The sequence below is a fragment of the Nesoenas mayeri genome (assembly GCF_963082525.1).
Source record: "Nesoenas mayeri genome assembly, chromosome: 1".
NCBI classification, from domain to species: Eukaryota; Metazoa; Chordata; class Aves; order Columbiformes; family Columbidae; genus Nesoenas; species Nesoenas mayeri.
Genome location: NC_137541.1, coordinates 109398970 through 109423141, shown reverse-complemented (window position 1 = coordinate 109423141; position 24172 = coordinate 109398970). Strand labels below are relative to the sequence as shown.

Below are 24172 nucleotides of genomic sequence, written 5' to 3'. Positions count from 1 at the left end.
TCACGCGTGCGCCGTGCGCCTGCCGCTGAGTAACGGTCGTGGCTGAGGGCGGTGAGGGGCGGCGGAGGGGAGACCATGGGGCGGGAGAGGCGGGCTGGTCAAATCGCAGCGCTAGGGAGGACGTGTGGTATCACACGCAGCTTTCGGTAACTGCTGCTGAAACGAGCGTCCGGGGAATCCGCGCTTCTAAGTGTTACTGTGGAAAAGGGATTGTCTTTTGTCTGTACGACAGGCCGGCTGGGCCCGCGGTTACTCTCTGCTGGTGGTGTGTGCTGTATGTGTAAAATACTGCCATTGCTTTGGTAGAGCGATCTGGATGGGGACCTAGTCTGGCTAATAGATGCACCAGAAAAAGGAGTTTCTACCTGTGTTTATGCCTATGTAACAGCATGGTGATGTAGGTTTATTTGGGGCAGTGAGTGGGTGTGATGCACAAAGAAGGTTGGGGTAACATTGAAGCAAGATATGCTTGTATGTACTGGAAATTAGCATATCTAATTTGATGTCTGATCATCTTATCTGCTTGAACAGTACAATGTCACTCTGCATATGTTAGTAATCTCTGCTGGCCATGACCCTGATAAGATTTTGAATTTCAGCCTTCCTCTTGTTACTGTCTTTTGTAGGTTGGATGTTTAGTGTTAGGGAGACCATATGGAAATAAGACCCTGCCCTGTGATACGAACAGCTTCAATCTTCTGCATTGAGCAGCTAAAAACCCCACCAAATGTGTGGTGTTTTCAGTGTTCAGTATGGCATAAATGCTTTAAAAAAATTGAACTAAAATCCTTGATCCAGTGATGAGAGACATCTTAGAAGTTCGACAGAGACTAAAGGCCAAATTCACAACTGTCCCCCATGTCTTCTCCTTCATGAAAACTTGTTAAATGCATAGAGGATATTGCTACTAACAGGATTGCTTCTATGATTGGAGTAACAAGTTTCAGTGTAAGTAATCAATTATGTCAAATACATGCACATTCACTAACAGTGGCTTTGCCTGCTGAAAGATGTGATCGTTCTTAGATTTTGCCTGGCTATCTGCTTGGGTCAAAGAAACAAGTTTGGAGAAGACAACGGTTGAAATGTGATGATAGAAATCTGTGTGAAACTGGTATGTCTGGTTTAACAATACTTGTTGCCTCCCGCTTATGCAAATACTACTATTTCCATTCTTGCCTGATACAGAAGTTAGAACCGAGTTCTGCTGGATATACCTAGAACAAATACATTGCCAGCATTTTTGTTTTGAATAATGAATATAAAAATGTCCCAAGAAAACTTAAAGTATGTGTAATGGCATTGTCAATGACGAAATATATTTTGTCTTGCAACCCAATAATTTTGCATATTGGTCTGGAAAATAAAATTTAATGTCCAGTCTTTCATCAGGACACATGATATTTTCAATTCTATATAAAATATATCACTTCATGGAAAAATAATAGGTGCTTATGACTGACATACACAAAGTACAGTGGGAACATGATGCAATACTTGGTTGTAGTTGCTTCGATGTCCAGGCATGTATAATCACTCTTTTATGAAAATGAACTGAAAATACTAGACTCTGTAGTTACTTAGCTGTTTAAATTATGCAATAATGCAGTGCAATGTAAAATTATAGAAACAGTTTTTGTCATGTTTGCAGCAGCCTTTAGAAAGGGTTTAATCTGTGCCAAGAACCCTGCCAGGAATCTGAAAAAAAATGCACAAACTGTTGCTCCTGTTTTAACAATGAGATCATACATTTTACATATTCTGAGATACTCTTGTTACTTTGATTGATCTATTTGGGAATATATTTAGTATGAAGAAAAACCAAAAAAGTCTAAAGACTGAAAATGTCTAATTAAAGTAGCTAAAACATTTATTGGAGTTGTCAGTTACATTAGGCATATATGTATAAATTAAATAATGTTTTAAATTACTCAAATTCAGTGGTAAATAGTATATGAATATAACTCAAAAATGTGTGTCCAGAATTTTATTCATTGCAACAGTCTTATGTAAGCCAGTGGGAACTACTTAGAAACTGACTTCATGAAGATGCCTAAATGAGAGGGGTCAGTGCAAATCCCTGTATAAACTTATATTAACTAAAGTAATGTTGATAACACTGGTCATTGTCAAGGACCCAAGTTTAACAGTCTCCCATTTTTGTTTAGGAGATGAGAATTGAGGTGTTATTAACATATTTTGATTTTTTGGTAGTGTGAGGGAGGAGATTGGTTTTTTTGGTTGGTTTTTGTTTTGGTCTCTTTTTTTGTGCATTTAAACATTGACGATATGTCAAAGCTGTTTGGCTTTTTTTTTTTTTTTTTTTTGGCTAGGTTCGAGGTCATCTTCTGTGGCAGTGTGTAGGAGAGACCTGAAGATCATCTTACGCCTCAGCTTGCCACAAACTGCGAACAGCAAAATGACAGTCAGGTAAAACCAAAACAGCCCTGCTTAACTTTTTCCACCCTTACTCCCTTACTGACCTATGAAGGTGAAAAGTCTGAAGAGGGCAGGATGGATGAAGTTTTGGTGGTATCACTTCTGTGTATGAAAATCTTACTTTCTACTCCAGTTTTTCTTTGTGGAAGCATGAAATATGAGGGGATACATGGTTGGTGCAGCAAAAGACATGTCCTGTAGGTAAGGGAGAGAATGTCTTTCCTTTTGAGACTTCAGTGGCAGAACAGTCGCTGTCTTGGCACAGTGAGTATGTAAAGGTGGATTGTTTAACTGTAAGAGCACAAGTAACAGGTTTTCAAACAGTGGCTGGGGAGGTGAGGCAAATTTCCTGCATGAGTTAAATGGATGAGGTGGAGGAGTATGAAGTTTACTGAGAGAGGTCAGGTCAGTGGGATGAAGGAGTGAATGGCAGCAGGTTGATTGTAGTGTGGAGTAAGTAGGCTGTGAGGGAGCAGTAGGAGGGCAAAGTGGGAGTAGCAGTGGGAAGTCTTTTGTGAAGCAGTGCATGCGATAGCTAGCTCATTGTGTGAAGCTGTGAAAGTTGGGAAAGACATTCAGTTTGGGGGTGGCAGCTATAGAGGAGGTACGCTCTTGTTTTATAGATCAAGAATGGGGTGGGGGTGGTAATGAGAGACTGAAAATAGACAACGAAGGGGATGGGAATGGCAATAAACAGGGAGAGGATGGCAACGCGTGGCCTGCTATTTAAAGTGGTGAGTGACATACAGAGTGACGGGGAGATACGTAGCAGGTAGCGAATGGTTTGGGGGTGGCAGCGGCAAACTGAAGGCCCACGTAGTTCAGCTTGCCTCTTACAATAAAGTTGCAGTTTGCTAGGCAAAGGCAAGATAGATAAAGCAAGGAGGTGATGTTTGTGCTGAGGCAAAGCCCCACTCATCCCACATTGGGCTGCCGTTGCCGTGAGCTGTCTGCAGTTGGTTCCTCGAGGGCAGCCACGCTGAGCGCCCGTGGCAGGCAGCCCTGAACTCTCAAGCTCTGGTTTGTCACACCAGCTGGCAAGGCCAACCCTGGCAGAAGGGAGCAGGGATCAGGCTGCTGCACCTGCAGCAAGCCAGGTGCCAGGAAGAGTTCAGCAAGCTCCTAACAGGTTGCCGTGGCTGGGGTGGGTTGCAGCTCAGCAGCCTGACAGGGCTGCTGCTCCCCAACAGAAGTGAGGGCTGCAGGAGTGTTGAGGAAAGGGGCTGTGGTCTGCAGTGGGATCTGGCCTGGAGGCTGAGGGGTGGAGGAGAACAGCGCACCTTTGAGCCACCAAAAGTGGATGCTTGCGGTTGAGCACCCTCAGAGCCAGGCACAGATTATTCTTGTTGATGCTGCTTGCCCAAGCCATATAAGGCCTCCCCTAGGCTCCGGTACGGGGATTCTCGCCCAGGGGCGTGCCCGGTCCCCCCGTGGCTGCTGGTGTGGGGCAGGCTTGGGTCTGGCTCACACTGCAAGGAGCGGGGAGGTTCTGGTGGGACAGGGCGGGCCGCCCCGAGGCGGGGGCGGTTTGCCGTCCCGGGGGCGCCCCTCCCGTCCACCTCCGGGCCCGCAGGTGGCGGCGGAAGTGACGGCCAGCGTGGGGTCCCTGTCGCGGGGGAAGATGGCGCCTGTGGCCGTGCTAGGCAGCGCAGAAGGTAAACAAGTGTGAGCGGCGGGGGGCGGGCGGGAGCGGCAGGGACCCCGGGGGCGAGGCCAGGCAGGACTGGGAGCGCCGGTGTTCGGGCGGCGCGGTGGGGGGCGGCTCCCCACCTCCTTCTGAGCACGGACAGCGGGGAGGAGGGAGCTCAGGATCCCCCTTCCTCCTCCGCCGCCGCCTCCTCTTCCTCCCGGCTTTGCCTCAGCCATTGCCCCTCTCTTCAGCCCCCCGGCACCACCCTCCGCCGCCGCCCTCGGCTTTATGTTACACGGAGGCCCCCTTCTCCGCCGGTCCAGCGGGAGGAGCCGCGTTTTCAGCGCTGCCGCTGCCGAGAGGTAGGTGAAGCTGCCGCCGGGGTCCCCCGGGCCCTCCCGCCGCCTCTGCCTGCCCTACTGACGGCGGCCCGAGCCGCGTCTTGGCCCTCAGGGTCACTACTTTGCCGGCTCCGTCGGCCGAGGCAGGCGGGGGCGGCGAGCCGAGTGCCCGTGGGCGCTGGGAATGTGGGCGGCGGCGGTAGGCAAGCCGGAGCGCGGCGGCGGCACGGCCGTACCGGGCGGGCGGGAGCCGTGAAAGCTTCGCGCGCCCGCGGGGCGGAAGATCGCAGGGTGGTCTCTGAGGGGCGGCCGCGGCCCCGGCCCCGACGGGTACTGCGGCGGCATGTCTATAACATGGAGCCCACCTGCCCCATTCGTCGGGGAGAACGACCCCGAAGGTTTCGCTCACAGCGGTGTTGTGCTAAAAATGTCAAACGGACAGGCTGAAGTAGGTCATCTGGGTTCCTACCCGGAAAATTACTATTTCAAGATCAGCGATATTGGGAGAGAAAAAAGTATCTGTGAGCAGAACGAGTAGATCTACCACTCAGGACTGGTACTGAAGCTTTGACCTGTTTGGTAAATACTTAAATGTTGCTTAAAAAATTGAAGTGTTGTGGGTTAATTAGTTTTTATTTTTTTTTTAATATTCTCCTTTGGAAGGAGAATAGGGGAACCATAAAGCTTTTCTGGATAAAAGGGCAGAACTACTGAAGTCAGGCTCCCTGTTAACTTCGTTGTTGTGTATACTTGTTCCTAAAATAATAACCCAGCTCTTTCACCACCATTGCCCCAGTTCACACTCGGATGCCTTTGGCATACCACCATGCGCCAACATACTTTCAGTCTTTTTCCTTCCAACACCTAGCCAACGTGTTTTAATTTCTACCACATGTCCTATAAACTCTTCCACTGTCACTCATCTCCTTTCACTTTCCTTAATTATACCCTGTGACTGGTTTAGATCTACACATGTGTTGATTTGCCTTTCAGCAAGGAAAGCAGAATAGATAACTGTTGAGCTCACACTGGAGACACCAGATCTTTTTCGTGTATCTAGCTGTTAACTTGGGGGAAAATTGTAGAAATTATGATTGAGATTTCTGTCTTTCTGACAAGTGAGGCTGACATTTGGCAATGAGGTCAAAAGCTCTGTGTCTTGAACAAATGCACGATCTCATTAATGTCATTTTCTCACAAGATGCTGAAATATTAACTAAGTTAGCAAAAAATATACAGACAATAACAAAAACCGGTTGTAAGGGGTAGTTCAACTGTCTTGATTTAGATTAAAATTATTTTTACTGTTGGAGTTTAAATACTACTTGTAGCTTATTAACTTTCTATTCTGCTAAAAATTTGTGATGAGAGTCCAAGCACTTTGCTATAGAAAAGTCGAGTTAGATTTTTGCTGCTAAGAAATACTTAACATGCTACTTCTCTGTATAAAATACACCATGATTTTCTTGAAAAATATATTCACAATGAGAAAATAATTCTTACATTTGGAAAAATTAGTAATTATATTAGCCACAAATATATACATATATAAGGAATGTTGGCACACAGGATAAAGCAGTCCTGTTCACTTTGAAAGCAGTGGCAAATCTGTAGTTTTCAACACTACTGTCATTTAACTGTTAGATATTAGTGATCCAAGTTTTTCTAGTTAAAGACAATTCTTATTCTTATGGATATATTAAGAACATTTTATACTGAACATCTGTTGTGGTACCAGTAAATGTAGTTGGAAGAGCATTAAGCTGAGCTGAGCTTGCTCTGCATTTGGGAGCAGGTTTTTCTGTACAGGTGTAATGATGCAATGATCTTTTAGCCAAATGGTTTAAACTACCTTAATGTCTGTGAAGTATAGTTACATCATCTGCATAATGGACTAATATGCTGAGAAATGAATGTATATCTCATTTATGTTAATTCATGAGGCAGAAGCTGAGTTCAGATTCAGTCACGTAAAGTTGAACTGGTCAGGTAACTACAGCTGATCCATATGTCTGTCACTCTTAAATGCTTGTCAAGCTTGTACTTTCATCAGAAACATTTTGATAAGTGTCTTAAAGCTTGATTTAAGGGCTGAGCTGGGGAGCATATTTTATTCTTTGGTGGCTAGTATTATAAAATTGGAAGTTTCTGACGTATAATTGATTAGTGTTAATCTGAATTCGGCATATGTGAAAACTGTAAAACTGTACTTTTCAACAGTATTTTAAAAACAGTAGGTACGAGTACACTCGTATGAGAGCACTAACACATCTGCTTGAGTTAGAGATTTCTCAAAAAGAAAATGGAACAAAACACTCTCTCCTAGTACTGTACTCTGTGAAGATAGCTACAGACTACTCTGCAGGGTTCTAGCATACTTACAGAATGATGTATAACCATACTGAATTGAGACACAATCCATACTGGGTTTTAGTATGTTTTGTTATAACCAGTTCTGATAATCCTTCTAGCATAACCATAACAACCTTAGAGACAGCTGATGTGTTATAAATATTGCCCATTGTTACGAGCTAATGCAGATCGCTCAGAGATAGCAACATGGGTAGAGATTGTAAGAGGAGCTGTCATGATCAGATTCGTGACCCTAAGAAATTCTTCCTGCATCATGGACAGTTTTCAGAAGTACCCAAGTTTTAATTTCTAGAGTTCTGGCAGTCTGGTTTCTCTGACTGGCTGCTATTGGTAAGCTCAAGTAATCTAATGTTTTCAGAATTCTCAGCATGGATTGGGTGAAGTCTTCAGCATGAACCTACTGTTGTGTTTTAAAGTGAATAAGCTGTTTGGAAAACAATTTTTTATAAAGCATTTTAGATAAAACACATAGAAACCCGATGTGTTTCTTTGTTTCCTACATTTGCAATTGTTGCAGCAATGGAGGGTTTTGATATCCACTGATTATTGATCTGTCTCACTTTTACGTCATTCCTTCTGTTGCTGTTAGTGGGGAACTATAATAAAAAATGGTGGTTCAGACAAGGTTTAATGCTTTAGTGTCAACCTATGTAAACGAAGGTTTAATTTGGGGGATAAATTATACTGTATAAACATATATTTATACACTCATTACATTCTCACTTACTGCAGTACACTGCATTCAAAGGCCCAGTTTTTAATTATGAGTACGTGCACTTGTGAATGTTTTGCTTGTATGTGCAAATGCCTGTGTGTATTGTGTTTTCATACATGTTTATAACATTTGACTATGGAGAAACATTTGTGTAGAAAAGTGTGTGTTTTAACAAAACTAGAGTCAAAGAATTCTGCTCAAAGCAGTCTTTGCTATGTACCTCACTAAGTGAAGCGTATGTAATGGCTTTAAAATTTGCATTTAAATGCATACATTTGAGGCATGGAAAGAATGGGATATATGGAAAAGATTATTGGGTTTTAAGAATATTTTAGTACTTTGTGTAACCAAAGTGTGGCTCTGTAACTTGTAGATATAGTGCTTCGTTATGTGAACATTTGTTGCTCAGCTGTGTTCACATAGGTGCTTTTTCAGAATTTCTATGAGGTAGATAGGGTGAACAAGTACTTAATAATCTGCAAACACAGGGACTTGCTAGTTCTGTCTCAGTATGTCAAATGATGAGTTAGTAAGGAACAGCAGTAGAGAAAGCAGAAATCTGACTTTCAGCTGGTGTGCTGAGTTGGTATTGGCAATACTTTCCTAGAACAATGTGTTTCTATCCCTATAAAGTGAATATAAGTTTACATATTACATACAGGCACTTTTTCAGGAAGTACTGCTTTTGGATAGATTTTTAAATCAATCAGAGCACGAGCCAGAAATGGCTATTCCATAACTTCATTCTCAGTAACCTCTGCATTTAGACTCCATTTCTTCTGCTTGTGACTAAGAGCCTCAGACACCCTGAGGAAAAAAGGTTGTTCTTGTTTAACAAGAAAAAGCAGTCTGGAACAGCGTTTTCAGACTCTTATTACAGCTGCAAAATAAAGATGAGAAATCAGTGTTCCAAGTAAGTGCTTTTACAGTCACAGCAGAGTAGAATCAGTAATGCATAATGGACTAAAAGAGGAAGAAATGTCAGGGACAACTAATAAGGTTGAATGTATTTCTCTTACCTGTAATGTAATTATCTTAAGTTATGGGAAAGGCCCTAGTATGTGTTTGGAGTTTACTGGTATGGTTTTCCTATGTTGTTCACACACACAGTAGTGTATGTACTGTTTTGAGTGAAGAAATCCCTTTGTAACATTGCTGCCTGCATGAGGCTGTGTGATGAGAGATTCCATTATTTTCAGATTAATAAATGTTGCTTCAGTCACCTGGGGAATGATGCTTCATTTCTGTCTCCTTTTTTGGAATATTTTGTTGTGTTCTTCTGTTCGTGTCTCACATTTGTAAATTCCAACTGTCCTGTCCCAGCTTTTCCATTGATTTTGAAGCTGAGCCATACATCTTATTTGGTCTACTAAGGAAATGTAACTTAGCAGTTGGCCTGTCAGAGGCCAACTGTAACCTTGTAACCTTTGAACCTCTTGGCCAATTTCAAACAAAATTGGGATATAATTGTTTCAAGTTGCTGTATAGTTTATGAAAACAGGTGGCCCATTTAAAGGAAATAACTGTTAAATCTCTTAAACAGGATTAAAGTATGAGCTGAACTATTATTAAACATCAGAAAACTGGGGGTGGGAGGAGTTACAACTGCTCTAGTCAGTTTGTTGTTTCTTTTTGAGTTGCTAAGATTTAGTAAAGTAATTTTTTCTTTGTCTGCTTTTCTGTAAGAATTATCAACAACTAAGACAAAGATTTAATGGTAATTTTTCTTTCTGGTAGGCTTGTGCTGTGCTCAGGAATAGGGGACTCACAATATGGAGCTCCAGAGCAGTTTGCATTTTCTGTCTTCACTGACATTGAGGGGAGTGTGCTATCATGGATACGGGCAAGAAAGCAGTTGGATTGTCAGCTTCGTTCTTTTGCTGCTGCTCTTACTTTCAGGAATTTGAATTTTGTTGTGAGACCTTAATTTTCATGAACACTCCCAGAATTAACTCTACTGTGCACAGAACCTGTCAGAAGGCTTCAACAGCGTGGGAGCGCTGCTGATTCCGTGAGGTGTGGCTACAAACACCCACTCACCTTTTAGTTTTGCATAAATAAAGTGTATTTCCAGTTTTGTTTCCCAGGATGTGTGCTGATGAACTAAGGAGAGGAGATGATTATATGTTGATGGAGTATAATAAAATATATTTCAGTTAAAATGGCAGCAGTTAGGAGGTGGTACTTGAGGAATTGGGAGTGACATGATAACTGCTTTCTGACATTGTGAAACTTGGGCCGATCTGGAGTCAGTTCTGGGTCCATTACACTGTTGTTATGTTCTATAACCTCAACAATTAGCATTTTCTTAAATTTATCGATGCTGGAAATTTGGACTTAAATGTACAACTTGAGTATTGCAGTATAATTTAAGATGGAAAAAAGTGAAACAAAAGTGGTTGAAGTAATTCTAGTAGCTGATCAATGCCAAAAGGGGAAGATGTTAGTCTTCGTCCCTGCTCCTTCTCGTTTGTGATGTCCTGCCCTCTGCATCAAGGTGGTTCATGTGCCATACCCCCTGCAGTGTCAAGTCAGAAGTCAGCTCACTGATAAGCAGAAAGCTCTCTGGTTTTGAGCTTTTGTGTGTGCTGGGAGGTGGTGGTGTCATGTGTCCTGTGCCTCTGCCTTGGCTTAGTTTTCTGGTAGGTTTATGAGTTGAATTAGCTTTCTAGGGTAGTCTCATGAGCCCCAGAAATGGCTCAAAGTAGGCAGCAAGAGTTCAGACCTCAGAATGACAAGAGAGGGAGAGTGGAGCTCGCCATTGCCCTTTGACTAGCGATAAATGGTTAAATTGGTTAAAGCTGCCTTGTGCAACTTCACCCTACCTAAACTCAGGGAAGTTGAGCAAGATTATGAGAAATTCCTGGATTTTGAATCAGTTTTGATATAGATTTTTGTTAAATATTTATCTTCCTTAACTTCAACATGGTAGGATCCTGCTAGTCTTTAATTTCTTTTTGGTTTATTTACAGTTTGACTACAGCTTGCACAAAAGTAACACTATGCATCTGCATGTTCAAATGCTTAATAAGCAATTAAGCTTCACTAAACCTAGTATACAGAATATTATTTATTGTGACCTAATCTTGTGCTTCTATTTCCTTAGTATATTGCACTTTATAAATCTCATCACCTAATTATTTCCTATAGTAAGAAACAAGGGAGTGGGGGAAAGGGAGTGTATTGTTACAGAAGTGAGACACATAAACTTTAGTATGTCTGAAAATGTTTGGTTTCTTAGAAATAACCTTGAGTAAATTGACATATATTTTTAAAGAGAATTTTTTTTTTTAGGTTATACATTGTACAAATCTACTGGACCTTGTTTCTGAAGTTACGGAAATTTGACTTCCTTTCTGAAACCTTTGATATTCAAGAGTGGGTGTCTCATTGCTCTCCTGAGATAAATTCTTTAGAAAGATTGAGGGTGGGATAGGAAGAAAACCATGACAACCTTTTTACCATTGCATATTCTTTATCTGACCACTAAGTAGCTTGGAGTGAGGAATCACTTTGGCAATACTGCATAGTTACTCTTGTTCGTTACTTTTTCTTTAAAATGAGTGTATTTGTGGGGGAGAAATATTTAAAGTTGTTTAAGTTGTTCTTTAATGTTTTAAGTTGTTTCTTAAGTTGATTTTTCAGCTGAAGAGAAACCAAAAAAGAATGGTGAAGACTTTAAGGTCTTTATAAATGTTGTCTCAGTTAGGATTTATCTGGTCAGAAAGGGCTTGTGATATGTTATTAGAAATAACAATTTATTTTTATTTATTTATTTTTTTCTTCCCCCTAGGTGATTCATGGCAGGGGACGTGGAAGGGTTTAGCTCCTCCATCCATGACACCAGTGTCTCTGCTGGATTCAGAGCACTGTATGAAGAGGGATTGCTTCTTGATGTCACACTTGTCATTGAAGACCACCAATTTCAGGCCCATAAAGCACTGCTTGCCACCCAGAGTGATTACTTCAGGATTATGTTCACAGCTGATATGCGAGAACGAGATCAGGACAAAATCCATTTGAAAGGTCTGACAGCTACAGGCTTCAGTCATGTCCTCCAGTTCATGTACTATGGAACTATTGAACTGAGTATGAACACTGTTCATGAAATCCTTCAGGCTGCAATGTATGTCCAGCTTATAGAGGTGGTGAAATTTTGCTGCTCTTTTCTCTTAGCTAAAATCTGCTTAGAAAACTGTGCAGAAATTATGAGACTTCTGGACGATTTTGGTGTAAACGTCGAAGGAGTCAGGGAAAAATTGGACTCCTTTCTGCTAGAGAATTTTGTGCCACTCATGTCCAGACCTGACTTCCTTTCATATCTGAGCTTTGAGAAGCTCATGTCTTACTTGGATAATGATCATCTGAGCAGGTTTCCAGAGATAGAGCTGTATGAAGCTGTTCAGGCCTGGCTGCGCCATGATAGAAGACGCTGGAGGCATACGGACACCATCATTCAGAACATCAGGTTTTGTTTGATGACACCATCCAATGTTTTTGAGAAGGTTGGTGCATTTGAAAAGCAATAGACAGGATTCATCATTTAGCTAGGGCAGCATGCCATTAAATAGGTAAGATTCCCAAACCTGTCAGGAGGAACAAAAAGATAGCATTTATTTTTTCTAATAAACCCATAGAAGACAAACATCTAAATGTATTGTCATCTGATTATTAGCCAATAGCATGTACAGTGACTGGAGAACAGGTAGGTTTATAAAACATATTTTTAAGTGACTTCATTTGGAAAGGACATTTTAAAATAAGGTCACTTGTTTTATTTCAGTCATTCTTGCTGTTTTCCACAAGTTGCTTCTTGCTCTCCAGAGGTTTTACAGCTGCATACAGTATGTAGGGCATATGTCATTAGAATTGTTATCAATATAATAAAAATGTAGTTACTGTAGATTTTATATGTTTTAAGTACATATGTTTTTATTTACAAATGAAAACTAGCATCTGCTGTTAAATCTGCAAGGTGTTTTTGTTGTTGTTTCTTCAGCACTTGTGCTGTTACACAGCAGTTGGAAGTAAGCCTTGATCCTGCAAAGTTGCATACATTTGGTTCTACATAAGGCACGTAGTACAATCAAAAGTTATTGACAGTGTGAAATGTGATTATATACTTTAAATATCAGAGGAATATTTGTAATAGGGGATCTAAAATTCAACTGATCATTGTATGTATTTAGGTTAAAAGAGAACTTGCTTTTTTCTACTGTTCTGTTGAAGAATAGACAAAAAAAAGTTTTCTAATTCCTGATAATCTCTGACTATTTGTCAACAGTAGAGGATCACAAAACTTTGTAAGCAGCTCTCTTGCAGGCTAGTAATGGTAAGAGTATTCAGGTTAGGAATTACTTAAGCTGTACTGTTTTGTTTTAACAAGGCTCATTTTGTGTGATAAGATACAACTTTAACTTGTGTATTTTTCACCTCTTAGTGAATTAATAGGATTTAAAACTGTGTTTTTGTCAGGCTTTTAAAAACTATTTTCCCATATATTTTTACTTCAGTATCTAGTGAATATACAGATAAGGTTGTATTGTTCTTGGTGATTTTAAGAGCTACTTGATCATTTAAACAGTAATACTTACACTTATTTGTATTTCAAATTATAAAAGCTATTAATTACCTCATAGACTAGTGAGTTTTTGTATTTTTGATTTTTTGGTGTGTGAATTAAGTGAAAGACATAATAATACATAAAATATATTTATGATCCTCTATTAGCCTATAGGCATAAACAAAATAAATGCCTAAACATGTTTTAGAAGGGTAATGTTCTATTTATTGGGTTAAAGTATTTCCAACTAGTAAGAGCTGAACTCTGCAAGATACTGTGTAATGTCTTGTTTTTAATAACATTTTTACCTTATCATATCATTTAAACCCTTCAGTTGGAAAACTGCTAGGATTCAGAGAGTATTCTTGAGGTCAGTCTAATAGGGTAAGACTCACATGAAAGAGCCTGCTTCAGGTCTTTGAGTTTTTAGGATGTAAGTTCATACATCAAGCTGTCTTTGGTTAAATTTCTGTAACCGCAAGTGAAAAGTATATGTTGGTCTTCAGCATTACATTTAGGTATAACTTCTGGGGCTGTTTTTGCTATCAGTGGTATCAGTCTGGCATACAGTGCTGCTCATATTTTCTCTTGACAGCTACTAAATAGCCAGATAGGTAGATCTTAAGGACAGAAGTAGTTTTTAGTGTCCTGGTTTAGGTACCCACATGTAAAAAAAGCTTTATCTGTGAGTGCACTTTCCAATAATTGTAATGGGAGCAGAGAGAAGCCAGTGCAGATTCTGGAGTGGGACAAGTCAGCAGAGGGAAGCCCAGCTAAATAAGTATGTCATTTGTTGCTGAAGCGAGGAACGTATTTGTGTTTTGCTCTGGCTGGGGAGCATTGCGTAATCCAGTGTGACAAAGGACAACGCAGTTGGAGCTAACATCGCAATGTAGATCACACTTTTTTTTTTAATAAAAGAGTGTGTCTGTTAATTGTTCTGGAGGTAACCTGAGGAGAACTCTCCTCTGTGTGTAGAAGGGGGAAAATATTGGTAAAACTGCCCTTTTGTGGAGATCCACAAACAGAATTCACCCTTTGCCTGAAGCCAGCACATACTAAATGCCTGTGTGAATGTACCAAATACAATCTGAGGTTGACTCTTACAGTTCAGTGAACTCTGTATTTGCCATACACTGGCTGGCTTGTCATATGTATTCTTATGTAATCTTTCTAATGCGCATTTTTAATATGCCTGTCACTGTAGTATATAAATAACTTATGTAACTTAACTTTGTAAGTCACAGTAAGGATGCCTTTGGCCTCTTAAGCCATTCTATTTCTTACATGTTTCTTTAAAGAGATTTACAGTCTGAGTGGGATTTTTTTGTCTGTTTAAAAAGAAATTGATGAGCGATTCCAGATTTATACCTTGAGGCTGATGTGCATTTGGAGTGAAGGTGCAGGCTGTTTGCTTACTCTAAACTGTTCTGCTTCTGAAGTATGAAGCCCTTAAAATAAATATAGATGTATGAGGGAAGATGGAAAGATAAATGAAGTAAGGATTTGCCAAATAGTTAGAAAAGAAAGGCAGAATGTATGGGGAGAAGCACAAGTTCCACTGTGTTACACTTCCCTTTATATGAAACTTATCCATGACTCTGTAAGTCTTGAGGAAGATTTGAGACAAAAGTTAGAGGGCATTTCTCCTAAATTGTTGGTTTCATCTCTGTATTATTGTAGACCGCCATGTCATGACTTGCCTTCATAAATGGAGCTTAAGCTCCATTTAGTTTCTGTGTACTACTTAAGTTGAAGTGTTGTTTCAAAACCGCTCTCCTTAAAATAGAAAGGGTGTTTTTTGGTGTCCATTCTGTAGGATTTCTTATGACTAGCCCATGATTTATACTCTGATTTATAAATTCACAGCTTAAATCAGAAACTTATGAATTACTGGGTGCTTCTGCTTTAGAGGTAGAATGAATAGCATGTTATCTTTGAGTATGTGCCTAAAAAATAGAAAATTTTTAGAAGATATCAGTGTAATTTTGTGGTGTTGTGACTTTGCCTTTGATAAATGTGTTGAATTACTTTTTTTTCTCATTTACCTCCATGTTTAGTAATTCATATGTATTTACTCCTACAACTTGAAATGCTGAAGCTTAGAGTAAGAAGTGTCTAGTGGATGAGGCTAGTGGGCCCCTCTTAAATAGGTGCTACACTTGATATTTTTATGTTTAAAGGTTATTGCTGACTCGGATTTGCTAGCAGTGTTTATAATGTGCTGAACATCCATTCTGGAGTATAGATTCTTGGCTCTGCTCTGATTTGAGAGACTTAAGTTAGATTCCCCCTTGTTTGTGAGAATTTCTCTTGCTAGCTTCTAAAAAGGAACAGCAAAATACTCAATTTGAGGGCTTCATCCTTGCTGCAGAGAGGCTATGTCGTTTTGTCTTTATCTGGTTGTGTTGAAAAACAGTAACTGATTTGGAACACTTGCAGAGTAGCCCTTGAAAGCCGTATACTGGTACTGACCAGTTTTTGTACTGGCCATGGAATGTAAGTAATGACCCATGCTAGAAAAAGGGAAAGTACGGCATCTTGTCCAGTGCTATGTATACCAATGTTTGGTTGCAAAATAATTTTGATTGCTGCTGTTTTAGAGATAAAAGTGTGACTTTCTCTATTGGACTGAATTTTGATTTGGATTAGGTGTGTTAACATTTTGATAATGTTTGTTGATAAATTTACAGTTGTGCTTAGAATATGGCCAGAGATAAGGATCGTTGTTAGTAAGGTTGATGGATCTTTAGTTTTGATTCAACTTAATGTCTAGTAATTTTTTTTTCAAGTAAAAGAAAGAATTTACTCTCTAGAAGTCTGAGACGGACACCATCGTTATTCATTTGAAAGGTGTGTAGCATAGCTTCTGTATTCCTAGTAGTTGAGTTTGAGTTGCATCATGTACACATTCAGAATTGGCAGTTTTAGAGAACTTTAGTAAGCACAATTTTATAACCTTTGAAATAGTTCTCTGCTTGTATGATGAGTCACATTATGAGCCCTCCAGATTTTTCAGTGTTTTTTACCAGTTCTGCAGAAGGAACCAAGCTAATATCTACTGCATATAATAACATGTTAAGATTTAGTTTCCAGGTGTACAAATAAGAGATGTTTTGTTTGGGCACTTCAAAAGTAGCCTTTATTTATGGTTTTGAAAGCTTTTTCCTAAAAGCCCAAGTAACAAAAATGCAAATAGAGCAATAGCTGTTAATAGGTGTATGGGGGAAAAAAACCTACATACCAAAGTCAAACTTGTGTTAACAGAACATTTACGTTCCATTTCATTACTCTTCCTGCAGCTTATTAATTTGCTTAATAGTTTTTAGGGGAGGGAAGATGATGAACATAACATGGGGTACATCTGATCTTCTGTAGGGATCACTTTTCAAATTAGAAACTAATGGTTTACATTTTTTGCTTTACTTTTTCATAGAATGTAGATGGAAAATTCTGAAACTTGCATAGCTGCTGCAACTAGAAAAGCATGCATTGCAATACAGCAGAAAAATAGGCTGTGATTAATAGCTGTCTTCATTTGGAAAGCCAGCAGTTTTTGTTGAGTGTTTGACTGATTCAAAATGAAGAAAATACATTCAAGCTCAAATTTACTATGGCTGGAGGGATGGTGGTGGTTTTGGTGAAGTCTTGGTGGTTTTCATATTGACTGCCTAAAGGGTGAGTAGAGGAGTGGGTGTTTTTAATTATTTTGTTCATCTTTTTTTTTTAATGGAATAACGCATTTGATTTTGTTTAAGTTGTTCCTTGTCTGCATAGCTAAAAGTTCAGCTGTGAACCACTGGAACTGGTAGATGATGCAATGAGATATCATTAGAGTTCTTTAGGGAGCTCTTACATTAGAGCTGTGTCCCAGCAGAACCTCTCTGAGAAGGTTATGTCCAGAAAACTGAAGAGAAAGGATGTAGAAATCACATGAGCAAAGATTTAGCACTTGAGTTATATTCCTTTTTTACAATAAGACTGGGGTTGGTAAGGAAGTCCAACTTAAACTTTCTTTGAGACCCTTCATCAGGATAACAGAATAGTCTTTCTTTAATCTTTGAAAATGCTATGAAGCATTTGTATTTTTTAATCAATTCAGAATTGGTGACATACTCTTAAGAACACACCTTTGGTTTTACTTCAAGTTTCATTATGGTTAGTGTACATTTCCATCTGTTTTGTGTGTTTTGTAGAAACTTGTGTGGGTTCTGTCTGGTTGAGTATGTTGATAATTAGGTGCACATTCCTTCTAGAGCTGCTTTTTTCTGAATGTTTCAAAAATTCCTAATGATTATGTATTTTCATGCTCATCTCTTCAAGATAGTGTTTGCAGACAGCTTCCCCACAAACTTCAGTCTGAAAGAGTTGTTTATAACTAGTAGTTGTGTTTGCTTCTTATTGTCTTTATGGTTTAAGGAATAAGATATGTGGCTAAGGATCAGGGCTTTGTTTTGATGTTAGTGTCTTGGTCAAGATAAGTAGTAGTAAACTACTAATAGATTGATTCTGTCCCTGGAATTAGAGATGCTCCTTGTTTCCTTTTGCATGCTCTCATGGGGTGAGATTTAGACTATGTGAAGGAGTAGAGTGAGGGTATGTTATGTGAGGCTTATTTTAATTCCGGTTTCTGGCTGGCATTTCAATTTATAGATCTAAAGACAGAATTGTAAATGTTGTGGGGGAAAGAAAAAACATTTTCTATTTCTGCCAGGATTTGCTGGCATGCTTCACACTCTAAGCATTTTGATCCTGTTGTCTTCCTTAATTATCCAAGAAAATTTGAAATGCATATGGGTGGAACAGAAATCGTTTAATTCCAAGTGATGGCTCCAGATTGGGAATGTGTGAAATAGTTGTGCTGTTATGGAATTTGAAAGTTACTTTTAAGGATAAAGTCATCCATCCACGATTCTTTGTTATTTTAACTTCCTCTTTAATTTTTTTTTTTTTTTAACCTTTAACGTTTTCTGAGTTTTTTACCATTTTTCTTTCTGCCACTCCTTCCCCAGCATATTTTCTGGAATTTATGTTCAATCTTTTCAGTCAGGCAAGGTATGGTTTATTCTAGCAAGTGCCATATGAGCAGATTTCCGATGTTTGTATGATTTATTCTTTATTCTCAATAAGAAAATAGATCTGTTACTCCCCAGGAGAGTTGGGCTTTATTGTGGGTGTTTTATAAGCACTATACCTAGGTAAACCTCTTTGCTTCATCATCACCCCTGGTAAAAACAGTAGAAAGAAGTTAGATATTGCCACTAGAATAATATATGCAATCTGCATGTGACCATCCTCTTTTTCCAAGCAAAGATAAGTTGAATTTGTCAAGATAAAGTGGGGAAAAGAAAAAGTTTAAATAAAAACATAAAATCGCTGTAACTCTTGAGCTATGCAGTACTTCACAATGGTAGATTCATGGTTTTTTTTAAATCTGGTGTGTAAAAACAATCTCAATCTGTGTGAATCATGTCCAATTATAACAGTTCAAAAGATTTAAAAAAAATGTTTATCTGACAGCAGAATGTCTTAATTACTGTACAAGGAAGAGAAATTATTAACAGAAAGCTAACAGAATTTGATGAGTATGTGTATATGGAATGAGCAACTACTTTATTCACAAGGTATAAAGAACATTAATTTCTGAGTTACTTTTTCACACACATGAAAACTCCCACTGCCACCCCTTAGGTAAGTGGTGGTCCAGACTTTTGTCCCTTGGGACAGGGAACAGGAGGAGGTGGGGGAACAGATATTGAAAAATAGTTACCTTGTGGTCACTTTGAAATTTCAAAGTGGCCTGACTTTTTTTCAAAGTATCGCCTGTCTTTTTGGAGCTGATGGGAACTAGAATATTTGGAGTGTTTGAAAGCAATCCAGTTTTATCTGAAAGAAACTGGGATTTAGGATCAAGTGTGGTAGTGGATTTGTGGGTTGGGCAATCTCAAGCAGGTGTTTGTTTCAGTAGTGTAATTCAGAATGCTGTGTTAGACCAGAGGATAGAGAAGTGAAGCCTCTTTGAGAATCACACAGTGACCTGAGGGCTGCCTGGAGCCAGATTTATCAAAGTGTTCAAGATGATGATGTGTTTTGGTGTTGTCTCAGGAACTTAAATTGGCTTAGATAATAGAAAGGGTCCTTGAAAGGTAAATTTTCACAATCTGTCCCCCCTACCAACACTTATAAAACTGAGCAGGGATAGCTCTTTTCAAATTGAGACAGCACTGAGAAGGAACACTCTGCTACTATGTGGTAATTCAAAGGTTGGAACTCTCACGTGGGAAGTGGACTTTCAAACCTGCCTCCACATTTCACCAAATAAATGTGCAACCAAATAGGGTGAGATGTTGTGTTAATGGTGTTCATTGACATGTGGAGACTCACAGAGGGGAAACCATAAGGTAACCATCATGACAAGTGGTTACTGCAATCATGTGTTCTGAAGGAATGGTTTGGGTACCTTCCCTTCCCACCTCACCCCAATTAAATAGCCTGTCGAGCAGAGCCTAGCATTTGAGGATACCTGCTTGGGCTTGGGTATGAGAATTTAGCAGAAATTAGACTAGACCAGGCCTTGGCAAACACAGAATGGGTGTGTAGAATATTTTTCAATACCAGGAAAATAGTGCATTTTTAATTTAGACACTTTATAGATTAAGCAGAAGATGAACAGAGGCTTTTCTGGGGGAGAAGGAATAATGATTTTTAGACTTGGAGATTTCAGTTGTGTCTAATTCCATCTTAAATTCTGCATGAGTTTTCTGCTGAAAATGTTAGTCACTGCTGTTAATCACTAAATTGCCTTCTGGATTTTGGATAACAGTACATTATTAAACCCTCTATGCACAAATGCAATTGCTGTCAAGATTGCCTGAATGAAACTAAGAAAAATAGTGTAATGACACATAGTCATTTAGGTTTTCTGTTTCTCTTGGTCAGAATTTTAATATCTTTTAAATGTATTCATAGGTAAAAACATCAGAGTTTTATCGATACTCCCGGCAGCTGCGACATGAGGTTGACCAAGCCATGAATTACTTTCATAGCGTTCACCAACAGCCTTTGATGGAAATGAAATCGAACAAAATTCGTTCTGCCAAACCCCAGACTGCAGTGTTTAGAGGAATGATAGGACACAGTATGGTAAACAGTAAAATTCTTCTCTTGCACAAACCAAGGATCTGGTGGGAACTAGAGGGTCCTCAAGTACCCTTACGACCAGACTGCCTTGCCATTGTGAATAACTTTGTGTTCCTATTAGGTGGGGAAGAACTGGGGCCAGATGGTGAGTTTCATGCTTCGTCCAAAGTGTTTAGATATGACCCAAGACAGAACACTTGGTTACGAATGGCAGACATGTCTGTTCCACGTTCTGAGTTTGCCGTTGGAGTTATTGGGAGGTATGTTTATGCAGTGGCTGGGAGAACCAGGGATGAAACATTTTACTCAACTGAACGGTATGATATTACTGAAGATAAATGGGAATTTGTGGATCCCTATCCAGTCAATAAATACGGACATGAAGGGACTGTGCTTGGTAACAAGTTGTATATCACTGGTGGAATTACGTCGTCTTCAACTTCTAAGCAAGTGTGTGTGTTTGATCCCAGTAAAGAAGGGGCAGTAGAGCAGCGCACAAGGAGAACTCAAGTGGTCACTAACTGTTGGGAGAACAAATGCAAAATGAATTATGCAAGATGTTTTCACAAAATGATTTCTTATAATGGTAAGCTTTATGTCTTTGGTGGTGTCTGTGTGATCCTGCGGGCCTCCTTTGAATCTCAAGGATGTCCTTCTACAGAGGTTTATGACCCAGATACGGATCAGTGGACTATATTGGCTTCTATGCCAATTGGTAGGAGTGGTCATGGTGTAGCTGTTCTAGACAAACAGATAATGGTTCTTGGAGGCCTTTGTTACAATGGTCATTACAGTGATTCAATTCTCACCTTTGATCCAGAGGAAAACAAATGGAAAGAAGATGAATATCCAAGAATGCCATGCAAGCTGGATGGCTTACAAGTCTGCAGCTTGCACTTCCCTGAGTATGTTTTGGAGCACGTTAGACGTTGCAGCTAAACCAGAATGAACAACTTAATAAAGTACAAAAAGCTATACGTAATTTGTCAAAAATACAAACCAGCTGGATTCCTTCAGAGACATTACCTTGTGTTATAAGAACAACTGCTAAATGCTTAAGAGAAACAGGATATACAGGGAGAGTACTTACCAAGTTCATTAGAAAAGCCAATAGTTGGTCTGATATTGTAAAAGCTTTGTGTTTGTTTTCTTTTTTAAAAACATGATTGTAAGTAGGGGAAAGAAAAATATATTTTTGAGTGTTGTTACTTTTTTTTTTTTATGACCATTATACCACTATGCTTCTGAAGTCAGTGGAGTTTAACAAAATATTTGTGTAAGGAAGGCTTTCTTTTCATTTTTCTTATTGAGGATCAAAATAAAGCTCATCATCTGTACTAGGTTACAAGGAGGTTTAGAAGAACAAAACAAAACCATTTCTGTATTTTATGTTGTCTTTTTGATACTTCTCCCATTAATTGCAAAGTATTCTCAAATCTTCTAGGTGTTTTTGTTTTCCCTTATATATGTTAAAGAATAATCTTAACTCCTTTGCATGACCTTTTTCCTGGTTTTGTACAGTAGTACCAGTAAGTCTGCCAAAATTCAAATCACACATTTTCTACTACATTGAAAATGAAACATTTTTACATTCAAAACACTATTTCTATGCTACCTTTTATTGTCTGCATTGCATTTGCTGATGAGTAAAGAATGTATACACACATGCATACACTATGGAAACCATCTATAAATACATCTTTTTATGTGCAGTTACAATATTATATTTTAACTAGTGCACAGGTTCAGCTATATCTGTTGAATTTAAGGTATAGTACTGTCCTTTAATGAGCTAAATAATTTGAAGTTATTAAGTAACTGGAGGCCTCATTTGCTATCGAAGTATCTTTAGTATATACTGATTGATTCAGTAACTTTTTTATATCAATGCTACAAAATCAACTGTTGATAATTTGTTATTTTATAAATTATTTTTTAAAAGTAAACACATCTGAGTTTCCTTTATGTTTGAATGTGCTGCCCAGTCTTCTTTTTTATGAAAATGGAAAATAAGCAAATGCTCAGTACTGCTTTGACCCACAGGTATTTTCAGAACTGGATAAACTACAGTTTATTCTCAGTACTTTGCTTGTATTGCTTCTCCAATATGAGTATTTTGTTTGTACTCATATTGGAGTGGTATAATCTTGATTATTATTCTAATTATTGACAGCTGTGAACTACTGTGTTTTGAAAAAGTGGAGTTATGTGGTTGGATGTTTAGTACCCCATTTATGTTTCTTTTACAAAAAAACCCCTATACAACTACAGCTACTGACTTCAGAGTGCCTGAATTGAGATATGTGGTCCAAGAGGGCTTTGAACAACTCCATTGTGTTCACTTGCAGACATTACTGACAGTAGATTGGTAAGAATTATCAGCCAAAACATAAATAATAACAGTAATTATATTCTGATTATATTTAACAATGTGAAATCAGTCACTTCTAGAGTCTGAAGGGGAGATTTGGACAAGTTGCAGGCTCTCAGTTCAGACGTGTAGGGGCAAAATGCTGAAACATGCACCTGAATATTTTGTAAAATCTTAATGTTGATGGGTTTCACTTTAAGTAAGACTTGACTTTATATGCAGCAATGCAAAACTACTTTATTCAGCATCTTCCAGTCAGAAATCACTGTAGAAAAGGAATGTAGAGTACTCAGGGAGTTCAAAAGAATGCACTTACAAAGGGACCAAAATCACCTTAAATTTCGTATGTTAAAAATAACACATACTTGCCTAAAATAAGTTTGAAGTAATTGATGGAAGCTAAAACAACATGTAAAACTCCTCAAACTTGTATTTTGATATTTTTCTAGTAATTATGTTCTGGATTGAAACGTGAGGATTTGTAGCAAGTCAGCAGATTTTATTTTATTTTATTTTTTTTTTTTAATTTAAAATGATTTATTGATAGAGTATTTTCTTTCCATATGTTTTAACAGAAAGAGAGCATGTATGCCATCATAGCTGTAGTGGTAACTTAGTTACATCACTAGTGACTGGACCAAATACTGATTCAGCTTTCTGATGCACGCTAGTTTGCAGTAAAATGTCATTCTTTTTTTAACCAAAATTCAGTTTACTGAATTAGAAATCTAATTTACTTCCTTAATAGCTTAACGTAAAACCAGCTTGGCTTACATTAAAACCTCAGTTTCACTGTGAGACTTACGTGTGCATTACCCTGCATGAGTGCAGAGATATACTGACTCTAGTAGGTGCTGGCTGTGTGCAAGTAAAAAGATTCTACTGTATATAGTTCATGGAATATCAGGGCACAAGAAAAAACCCAAGGATTTAAAAAAAAGTGTTTTATTCTTTTTGTCAGCAGCTCATTTCTCAATTAAGTTTATGGGGCAGCAAGAACTAATCCTGCTTGAGAAGGCTTTCATGGGCATCTTAGGTATAGCGTGGGGTACTTCTGTTCTATCTAGGGCCAGCCTGGGGAATGGCCGTGGTTCTGGGCATCTGGTCTTCACTGATTCATGTGTAGTAAAGAGACATTCCCAAGACTTCATTAAAAATAATGGTAAGGATGGGTGTGCTCAAGTTATATTTTTGAGTCTGCATTTGAGCCTTCTGAAGTTCTATGTGCTGAGTAACTGTCACTGAAGTCATTGGTGAGTACTGACTTGAAATGTGAAGAACCAGATGATTTTTAGGTGCTCTGCTTTCAAGTTCATATTTATGTTCAGGCACCCAGTTCTGAAAGATCTTGTTCAGGTTTGTAACAGTAATTATTCTGTCCAATTCTAATTTGAACTGTTGGTTTCCGCTTCCCTGAAGTTGTGTCTCCATTGAAAAGCTGGCTGTAACCCTTGGAGTATTAGGAATGATTGGAATTTGCTTGGGTTTAGAACATGTGGGGCTATGCAAGAATGCTTTGTTAATTTACATTGAACTGTGCTTTTATTGCTTCAAACATGAAATACAAAATTAGCTTACATTCTTTTTCCATTATAGTGGA

The 24172-nt window shown here is 38.9% G+C and overlaps 1 protein-coding gene across 11 annotated transcripts; it reads left to right on the top strand.

Annotated features, from left to right (window-relative positions):
- The first annotated feature begins 104 nt into the window (after positions 1 to 104).
- On the top strand, positions 105 to 22231 carry KLHL15 (kelch like family member 15). 11 transcript variants are annotated; one of them, XM_080340329.1, is made up of 7 exons: positions 115 to 274; positions 627 to 948; positions 1027 to 1114; positions 2334 to 2430; positions 10793 to 10876; positions 11292 to 12003; positions 20031 to 22231. In XM_080340329.1, the coding sequence occupies exons 6-7, from the start codon at positions 11299 to 11301 to the stop codon at positions 21138 to 21140; spliced, it is 1815 nt and encodes a 604-aa protein (XP_080196455.1). In that variant the 5' UTR covers positions 115 to 274; positions 627 to 948; positions 1027 to 1114; positions 2334 to 2430; positions 10793 to 10876; positions 11292 to 11298; the 3' UTR covers positions 21141 to 22231. The 11 variants fall into 11 exon arrangements, with proteins under 11 accessions (XP_080196452.1, XP_080196455.1, XP_080196453.1 ...); XM_080340327.1 differs by lacking the exon at positions 10793 to 10876 and adding an exon at positions 4321 to 4431; XM_080340326.1 differs by lacking the exon at positions 10793 to 10876 and having other exon boundaries at positions 105 to 146.
- Positions 22232 to 24172: the final 1941 nt, after the last annotated feature.

Bases quoted from the DNA above. Each gene is read 5' to 3' on its own strand.
- KLHL15 (XM_080340326.1), top strand. From the start codon at position 11,299: ATGGCAGGGGACGTGGAAGGGTTTAGCTCCTCCATCCATGACACCAGT. The intron at 12,004-20,030 runs GTTGGTGCATTT...ATGTATTCATAG, and splicing joins CATCCAATGTTTTTGAGAAG to GTAAAAACATCAGAGTTTTA.